At 34.6% G+C, this 10,041-nt stretch overlaps 2 protein-coding genes across 40 annotated transcripts in view; both read left to right on the top strand.

Annotated features, from left to right (window-relative positions):
* pds5a (PDS5 cohesin associated factor A) overlaps positions 1-10,041 on the top strand; it is a 485,752-nt gene that overhangs the window by 387,631 nt on the left and 88,080 nt on the right. The gene's annotated exons all lie outside the window — the stretch shown is intronic.
* adgrl3.1 (adhesion G protein-coupled receptor L3.1) overlaps positions 1-10,041 on the top strand; it is a 209,680-nt gene that overhangs the window by 189,380 nt on the left and 10,259 nt on the right. For all 39 annotated transcript variants that reach the window (XR_015476579.1, XR_015476578.1, XR_015476577.1 and 36 more), the window contains 2 exons: positions 5,501-5,629; positions 7,255-7,351. Coding sequence is in view for 36 of the 39 variants with exons in the window: in XM_087237172.1 (XP_087093298.1) it covers positions 5,501-5,629; positions 7,255-7,351 (226 nt within the window). In the remaining 3 variants the exon portion in view is untranslated. The remainder of the gene's footprint in view (positions 1-5,500; positions 5,630-7,254; positions 7,352-10,041) is intronic.

Here is a 10,041-nt window from a genome sequence, read left to right as displayed (position 1 = left end):
GTTTGAAAAATCACCCATATATGTTATGCAAACATCTGCAGTATTTTTATCACGTGCACACTCACATACTGAGGCTCGATTGACCTCTTTCCTGGGCATTTTACGGAGAGTTTACTGGCCTCTCATTAGTAACGATCTCATTAATCAACCCTTCTGTCACATGCATGCTCAATTAGAGACCCTCCGCTCATCAGATTTATTTAGCTCATGATGAATTTTAAACCTTTTAATTATCTGATGGCCAACCGGTGGATTGCTTCCAGAGACACTTAGCATCAAAATGCTCATATCCACATTACTCCAGTGCATCTTAGTTGTAAAAAGAAACAGATATTGATTAGAGCAGAAATAATATGTATGTATATATGAATATTCCGATATATTACAAATGGACAGGATGATTGGGCTGTTGTGGAGTTTATGTATTCCGCTGCCCAACCTTGAAGCTGAATTGCCAATTTATCATGTTTCTTGCAGATGAAATAGATGTGCGTGCAAGCCTAAAGTGAATCATTTCATCCATTTTTAACTAATATATCGGACTGTCTACCTAATGGATCCTAACGCAATAAATAAATTCTCTCAAAACACCCGCAAGAAGCTGTTTTCACAAGACAAGGGACTGATCTAAGCTTATTTGGGTTTTGTGGAGACAGCAGTGATTTAAATCTAAAGCTGTAAGTCGTGTTTGGTTGAGGTCTTCGAGGAGTTGGGTGTGCAATCATCCGTTGAGATGGAGGAATAAAAACGGTGGATTTTATTTGGCCGATCTTAGAGAGTTTTCTTTCAACAGCTGCGCAAACAATAACACGCCGTCCATGTTAACGACATTAAAAAGCAATTATAGCTGTATTATTGCTGATACAACGGGGAATTTTGTACTGATAATGGCCATTATGGTTATTATGTCTAGATATTTGGATGGAGGAGTGCATGTTTTGGTCCTTGTTGTTTGAGAATGAAGGTGAAGGTTGTGATGTTGAATGTATTTGTGTGTTTTTCCTGATTGAGATTACAACATTTGGAAGGTCGTCCAGCATGCTAACTATTGAAGTCATGTAAATGATATGAAGTTTCCTGCCATGCACATGAAAGTTCACTTTGCTGTTCACAAGGACATTACACACATAGTAACCTGCAGAATCTCTGACTTAACCAGTCGATAGAAAAAGAAAGTAATCTAATTACGAGAAATGCTGACTAACTAATCAAATTACAGTTAATCACAATATTTCATCAATACAAAAATCATTATTTGCTATATCCCCAAATGAAAGCTTATTAAAACTAGCGATCAGAAAACAATGTATTCAGCGAAAATGTAGTGTTCAGATACTAATCATTGCTGTTTTTTTACACACATGTTAATATGATAATTTATTATTCGTTTAATGATGTCATTGAGTTGTACTACTTGTTTTTTAAGAGCTGAACAAGAAATGGTCTAAAAGGAACATCAGATTCATTTTACTGTATTTATGCTGCACATTATATGTGGTTACTTTACTGTAAATCATGTATAATTACAAGTTACCACACTCAAAAAAAGATGTTTGCTGATTGTTCAAACTACTTATTTAAATTTAGTTGAAACAACACAATTCTTGAGTTTTTGCAAAGCTTAATGTTTTATGTGTACTTAAATGTGTAAAAACAAATAAATGAATCTAATTTCTTCATGCTTTCCTTCATGCAATTGATTGTGTGGATCCCAGCATTTTTTACAGTGTAATGCTAAACTAAATCTATTCCTAACCCTTTAGACATTACATAAATACTACTCGGTAAATGGAATGTACAATTATATCGTAACAAGGACACAAAAGAAATGACAAATTACATAAAATTTTGTGTTTTTAAACAAAAATAACTTATTTTTCACAATAATTTGGCTTGTCAAAATAAAAAGCATTAAAGAGCCCCTATTATGCATTAAAAAATGCCATATTTTGGTTATGGGGGTCTTCAACAAGAGGCTGATATGCAAGCAAGGTCAAAAACACTTTCATTGTCTTTAATATGCATTTATTTTTTTATCCCAACGACTTTCATATGATTCGTTTAGTGATTTATTTGTTCCCAAACCCCTCCTTGGCGCAATGATGATCTGCACTGATTGGTCCGATGACCCAGTCTGTTGCAATTGGTCAACTGTGTTCAGCGTGAGACAGAGAATCGGCTTATCAACAATTTTGAAGTAGTCATAGTGTATGTGTGAGCCCAATTCAGGAGTGCATTAACTTCCCACTTGTGTGGGAACAGCATGGTGGACATAGCAACGACAAACAGCAGAGAATCGCAAGCTCACAAACTCTTTTCAATCTGTTAATAAAGTGGCACGCGTCGCGTTTACAACGTTGTGTTAGACGCAATATGAGAAAATAAAGCGTTTACCAGATACATACAGTACAAGCTGCATGGAGAGGTTACAAGTAACAAAACACAATAAATACATAATTTGCAATCTAGAGAAAAAAGAAGGACAACCATTTTAATCACACTTACTTATTTGTGAAATGGAGAAAGAATCTGGTCCTGGAGCTGTGTACTGTAAAGTTCCTGTCAAGCTCTGACAAAGTCCCATACATTAAAAATTATTTTCTGATCCTTCCTTTAACAAACAGCTGATGAATCCCCCACTGTAAGTGTGTATATTGCTGAAGCACTCGTCAGAAAAGTGACGGGAACACAGCACAAGGCTGGGGTTATAATGCTTCAACCACTGACTATTCACAGCCTCATCTTTGGGTAGAGAAAGTAACACTAACTTTCCCTCACACTTCAGAGCACAGCGTCTTCACAACATGATTCCACCGGGATCTGCTACAGTGTTTGTCTTTCTTATCTTTCTTTTTTTTTTTTTTTTTTGCTACATTATTTGTGGCCGGGGGGTTTAAATTTTCCCGGGACTGCGTTCGCAACAAATGGGCGGGGCTTGAGTTCTGTATCGACGTCTGCTGACACGGCTAAAGACTCGTTACAGCATTGATTCATTCTAATTATAAGTCAACTCTTTTATAGTTAATAAAGTAAAAAATAGTTTTAAACACAGCACACTTTTAGATTTAAGCCTTAGTTAGATATTTCACTTTACTTAGAGCTAGGTTACACACTGCATGGAAGGTCATTTTCAAAAACCCATAATAGGGGCTCTTTAATACATGTGTGATTTCAACCTGCGGTGTCCCACCAATGGGTAATTATATTTAGTCTTCAGTCCAATAATCCAGTAAACTTTCCAATTATTCTGTAAAAATGCATTCAAAACATTATCTGTTATCCTAAAACTGCACTATTGCAAAAAAAGCAAGCTGAGATCATCAATAATAACATAGAACAGTGAATCACAGCCAGTTTTCAGTGAATTTGATTGATTAATCAGAAAGTCAAACATCTCTTTGCTGTATGAAACGAAATGAAACAAACTATGCATTTTAGCAGGACAAAGCAAACCAGCGTCTAGCTACTAAAGTTTTGATGAATGAAGACTGTAATCAAGGTAATGACAATTGCAGCAATTTACAGTCGCAGACATGCATGGGTGGTTATATTCATGCACATTGTATTTATTGTATTCACAGCCCCATTTCAACACATTAACGTTGTTTACATTCAGGTTCTGGATAATGTTTTGAATTGTCATGTCTCCTGCTGTGTTTAGTCATTCTGAATAGATCTGTGTACAGTATATGCTGTCAAGGCTTTGGTTTAGTGCAGGGGTGCCCAAACCTTTTCTTATAAAGGGCCATAAACCAAACTTGATTGAGGGCTTTGGGCTGAAGTTAAATATACCAAAACCGTATTACATTAGATTTGCACATTTGTTTGCATATTATTTAAAATGAACAAGAAAAGGTTGCTTTAAAACATATTGAATGATGATGCAGTATATTTTTAATGTTTCACAATCAACTTAATATAATAAAAACATCAACAATCCCATTTATAGCACAATAGAGCTCAATACTCTGTAGACTACTCGAGTTGCTCCTGCCTTTGCCCTGATTTGCTCAACGGTGTCTTTTGCATTGTCCTCTATCTGTCAAGTGTCAGCATTTACATTTTAAAAGTCTGATTAATATGAAACATTTAATTTTAGTTGGCTTTTTGTAGCTCCTCAATTAAACAAACAACAAAAAAGTACAGTACATTAAATTTGAAATGAGGATCTCTGTTAAAGGCATTCACCCCAACCAACTACCCATCATTCTCCCTCTTTTTTCAGATGAGATAATGGGGCTAACCAAAGGTCACCATTGTCCAACTTTGGCCCGCAGGCTCTACTTTGTGCACCTCAGCTTTTGTGTGTCCTGAATATAGTTTAAAAAAGAAATTAATAAAAATAACATGAATTATGAAAAATTAAATGTGATTGACAGTTTTGTTCTGTGTTTTTTAGGGGTGCTTTGCTGTGCATAAATGTAGGCTATGAATTAAATAGACTAATTTCCTGGTTATTACTTTATATGTCCTTTTGGAGTTCCTATGTGTCTTTTCTGGAAAATTTTGAACTGTTTTGTAAGAATCATAATAAATGTAAATAATGGTTTACTTTACCGGGTGGAAAGATAAATGTTATTATGCTTGATTTAAAGCAAAGTGTGACTAATTTAATCTGTTGACAGCCTAATATTTTATTGACCGATGTTAGCAAAGATTAATAAAAGGGGTGGCTCACTCAAAATGTTTTCACTTTTTACTCGCACTCAAGGGGTTCTATTGTTGAATGAATTTCTGTTTAACACAAAACAAAGTATTCTGAAGAATGTTGAGAAGAAATTCTGAAGAGTTCACACTCATACTCTACAGCCAATTTAGCTTACTCAATTAATCTAGCATAGAGCATCTAGAGAAAACCCACAAGACCACTGGGAGAACATGCAAACTTCACACAGAAATGCCAATTGACCCAGCCGTGACTCGAACCAGCAACTTTCTTGCTGTGAGGCAACAGTGCTAACCACTGAGCCACTGTGTTTCCCTCAGCCACTGACATCCATAATAAAAATAAACAACTATTACACTTTACTGTACTATGCTATAGTATAGAGAATTTCAATGTGGTGATGTCATTGGCCCATGATCATTTCCTGCTTGTTTGGTAAACTATTTCTTAACAGTAACTAGAGACAGTTCAATTGTAACTTGATTTTAAAACAGCTTTCATAGCATTTTTTATCAATAGGTGGACCTTTTTGAATTCTCAGAAGCTATAGAAATTAAAAATGTAAAACAGGAGATATGTTAGGACATTTCAATGACTGTTTTTTTTTTCTAACATTCTTCAGAATATCTTTCTTTGTGTTCAACAAGAGAAAGAAACTCATAGATTTTGGAACAAATGGAGAATGAGTAAATGAATGACAGAATCATTCCTATCCTTTGAAATACTGTAGCAAATTTATTGATCATTGTTAGTTAATATTAGTTTTATGGTAACTAAATGGACATTATATATTTTCCCAATTAAAATAAGCATACTATATGTGTGTTTGTGCAGGTGCGTAAGGAATATGGCCGATGTCTCCGCACACACTGCTGCAGTGGGAAGAGTGTGGAGTCAACCATCTCCACCTCAACAAAGACAAGCACAGCCCGCACACCTGGACGCTACTCCACCAACTCACAAGTAAACACACACACACACCTGCTGGGGATCCTCCAAAAACATCTCAAGAGATTTTTCTAGGCCAGTGACTGCTATAAGCTGCCACTGGTCAATGCAGTCACTGGCTTGTTATTTCTTAAAGAAAGCACTTTAGCTCTGGCGTTTTCTTTTTCATGGCTGAATACAGTCCCACATGACCCACTTTCACATTCAGCCTTATTTTAAACGGTAACCTCAGCATTCAACTCACCACACTCATCCTGAATACAATCAGAAAGGTGGTCCATGCCATATTCCAATTAGCAGTTACCAGTGGTGCAAAAAGGGGGTATATGCGGCGCATAGGGGTGCCACTCATGGGAGGGGGCGCCATTGTGCCAAAACTATTATTGAAATTTTCATTATTAAAAGTTTCAAATAATAAACATAAATAAATGTATTTTATTTAAAATCTTTATTTTGCATTTAATATGATTATAATATTGGATTTTATTAAGTAAAATTATACTATGAGTTGCATACGTTGGCACACACGTTTAAATTCAAAATCATTTAAAACAATAACATGCAGTCACACAGCTAAGTGTAAAGTGTTTATGTAGATGTACTGTAACCGTTTAGATTTTTTACATTTTTATCAAAATAAACTGTCAAATCTTACATACAATACAGTTAAGGTCAAAAGTTATAAGATTAAACAAAAATATTCTTTATTTATTATTAATGAATGAATGATTTTGCCAAAATGAGAGGATCACGCAAAATGTATGTTTTTGTAAGGACAGACCTCAATATATTTCAGAAAAAATCGAAAATAATATTTGGATATTATGAATTTGATCATAATGATTCTAAACCCTGTTAAATCTAACACATGAACAAATAGTCAGAATATTCACATTTTTAAACTGAAATGTTTATTAATCCTTCTTTCAAAATCTATTTTCATATCATATACATGTTTTTATAAATGTATTGTGTATCATATTGATAAATCAGGCCGTTTGGTAAATTTTTTGCTCAAAATTATTTTAATTTAGGTACGAAAAAAAGTTTGCCCATAAAATTTTTATAAAGTAGAACATTTCAGGTAATTTTTCTTCGTCTATTTTTTGCACTAAACATTTTAGTATTTTTTCTTATTTCATTTGGTGAGAGGTGTAATAGCAGTTTCAGTCAATTGTTCATGTAAAGACAGATCTTCCACCTTGCATATGAGAACGTTTATGCTCTTTTGCCCTTTAGGACTCCCATATTTATCATTTTGTTTTCACAAATGTGCAAAAAGTACATAGGCAAAGACTTGTCAAGGTGCTATAATCCTTTAGTGAGGAAAATGAAATTGAAAAGAAATTTGGGGTTAGATGAGATGTAATTCTTGATGACTTAACATGCTTAGTGTAATTATACTTTTACTACATGGGCGTAAAACTTGAACCAACATACCTCTCAATAAATGTGTAGTTGCGCCCCTGGTAGTTACACAATGCTGAAAACTGTTGACAAAACGAAAACAAAACCAATGGGACATCTGTAATGTGTAAAATGCGTTTTCCGTCCAAACCTGCAGTAGAAGATTTCTGTTAGATAACACAGCTTCTTTGTTGAAGAACTAAACGTAGACGTCCTCTCTTATCTGTTGTCAGAGTCGTATTCGTAGGATGTGGAATGACACCGTCAGGAAGCAGTCAGAATCATCTTTCATCACCGCTGATATGAACAGCTCAGCGACTCTCAATAGAGGTAAGGCCAACACACTCACGCACACAAACATGCACCCGTGTGAACACATACACAGTATTCATATGCATGTCGTCACGCATAAACAAACAAACCCACACACAAATACTGTACATTGACAACAAGATGTTTTGATCTGATATGAGAAAAGTGGAACAGAAAGCTGTTCAGTTCCCATCTCCTAGTGGTTAAATTCTGAGCATCAACTGAGCCATGACACAGAAAAAGTGTTTCTTCAACTGTGGGCTTTTACAGAGTCTGCAGAGTCTTAAAATCTCTTAAAATGTCTTAAACTAAATTTTAGGCTGTAAAAGTATTACATTTACTTTAATATTTTGTTGTAGGTCTTAAATAGTTTTAAACAGGTCTTAATTTCCCAATGTCCAGGTAAAGCTACCCAATTGGGCCAACACTCAATCACCAATAATTCATCTCAAAAATCTTTTTTTTTTACTTCAAAGAGATACAATATACAACAGCTGTTAGACATTTTACAGCAAATTCTTCAAAATAAATTTCCTCAGGGAAAGTAAACTAAAGCAACACATCCCTTTACATGATCTTCCATTAATAAAAAAAAAAAACTGTTCAGAAGTAACCAGGCCATTAATAAAATCAGTAGTGTTTAGCCCTGTATATGTATAAAATTTTATCTTAAAAAGACCTAAATTTGAAAAAAAAAAAAAAAGTTATTTGTTAATATTAGCATTTTCCCCGCTCAAACTAATTAAGCTTAATATGTACATTGTATTGTTTTGTCCTCGTCCATGACTAAGACTTTTAACCTCAAGTTATTAGTATAAAATATGAATATAGTTTTAATATAGTAAAATATGAACTGTGAATTACTTAAAATAAAATAAAAGAAAATGTTTTTAAAGATAAAACATTGATGTACACATTTTATAAAATGTAAAATAAAAAAATGTATATACATTTTTTATGCACAACAGCTCTATCACAAGTTAACATTTGTTTTCAGTAAAAATTAGGTTTGAAAAAATACTTTTGTTTAAAAAAAAACTGACAAGATTTGTTATGTTTTGAGGATGCTATTAAACAGAATACACAATTGGAAATGACATGCTAGAAATGTTCATGAACGTTAACATCTGAATTAAAATTAAATGTCGTCTCACAGCAAGAAGGTTGCTGGTTCGAGCCTTGGCTGGGTCAGTTGGCATTTCTGTGTGGAGTTTGGATGTTCTCCCCGTGTTCACATGGGTTTCATCTGGTTTCCCCCACAAGTCCAAAGACATGCTCTATAAGTGAACTGAATAAGCTAAATTGTCCACAGTGTATGTATGTGAGTGTATGGGTGTTTTCCAGTGATTGGTTGCAGCCGGAAGGGCATCCGCTGTGTAAAACATATGCTGATTAAATTGGCGGTTCATTCCGCTGTGGCGACCCCTGATTAGTAATTGGACTAAGCCAAAGGAAAATGAATGAGTTACATACAATTACAAGATTTTTATGTATGTAAGATACAGAATGCTAATAAACAGAATACACATCTGGAAATGACATGCTGGAAATGTTCATAAACGGCAACATCCTCAGTAAAATTAAATAAAATAATATGAAAAACCATAATAAAAATATAATTTGCATTTTCAAAACTGAAATCTAAGCAAAGAATGAAAAATAAAACAGTATTTTACACAAATTTAGCTGTAGCTAGAAGATTTTGTGCCCTCTAAAAATATTGATGTGGGCTCCTAACAACCTTCTAATGTATTATATTTTAATAAATATATCCCTAAAAGAGTAATGTTGTACTTAAATATGTCATCAGCAGGCAGTGCTTAGCATAATGTCACGTTTTTATGCATAAGCTCTTTATTCAATAAATATATCGCTTGTGACATGTGCCGTGTCGATGCATAAGAGAGAGGAGAAAAAAATGACAGTGCCTGCCTGGAACCAGTAGATGGTACTTTTCCCACGAATGTAAATCAGGCAGCGAAATGACAATATGCTACACTAAACTGGCATGACACATAAGGGGTTTGTAACATAAAGAACATCTTAAGGGACTGGGATACAGAAGCTCTTCTGGCCTTCCTCATTTTCCTCTCATAGCGCTTCTGACTAATACCCTGATTTATGTTTTTCTTTCATGTTAATCAGTCCGTCAGTCCTACTCATCCACCAAGTTCATCTCTAACTTTAATCAGTCAACACTGATTGGTCCTATTCACAATCTTGGAGATTTACAAATTTATTTTGTTCCTCAGATGTGCCTGTATAATTTATGAATATTCCGTATCAGACTAAACCATTTTTATGGAGGGGTCTGCTTTATGGAGCAGATATTTGTAAAACATTTCATCAATTTGCATGTTTCTGTTGTTTTTTTAATCTCTGGCTCACAACAAATAAAAATATTCTAAATATCCTTAGAACAGGGACCTATATCGCAGAACTCCTGGATTTTGTGAGACCCCCGGGGCAGTGGGCAGTGTTGCCAGATTAAGTAGTTTTGAATTTGATTGTGGAGGTAAAAAATGTTTCAGGCATGTTGATTAAAGTTGGGTGGTATTGTTAACTAAACTTTATATGCTACTTATTTAACTAAACATAACAGTGTGTTCCTACTCCATTCAGTTAGTAGTGACCAGGGCATAGTGCAAACCGTGTGGGTGAAGGAAAGTTGTATCAAAATCTCACTCCCCAGACAAATCTGACTGCAG

This window comes from Danio rerio, chromosome 1, assembly GCF_052040795.2.
Source record: "Danio rerio strain M-AB ecotype USA chromosome 1, GRCz13ab, whole genome shotgun sequence".
NCBI lineage: Eukaryota > Metazoa > Chordata > Actinopteri > Cypriniformes > Danionidae > Danio > Danio rerio.
This window is presented reverse-complemented; position numbering and strand designations above follow the sequence as displayed.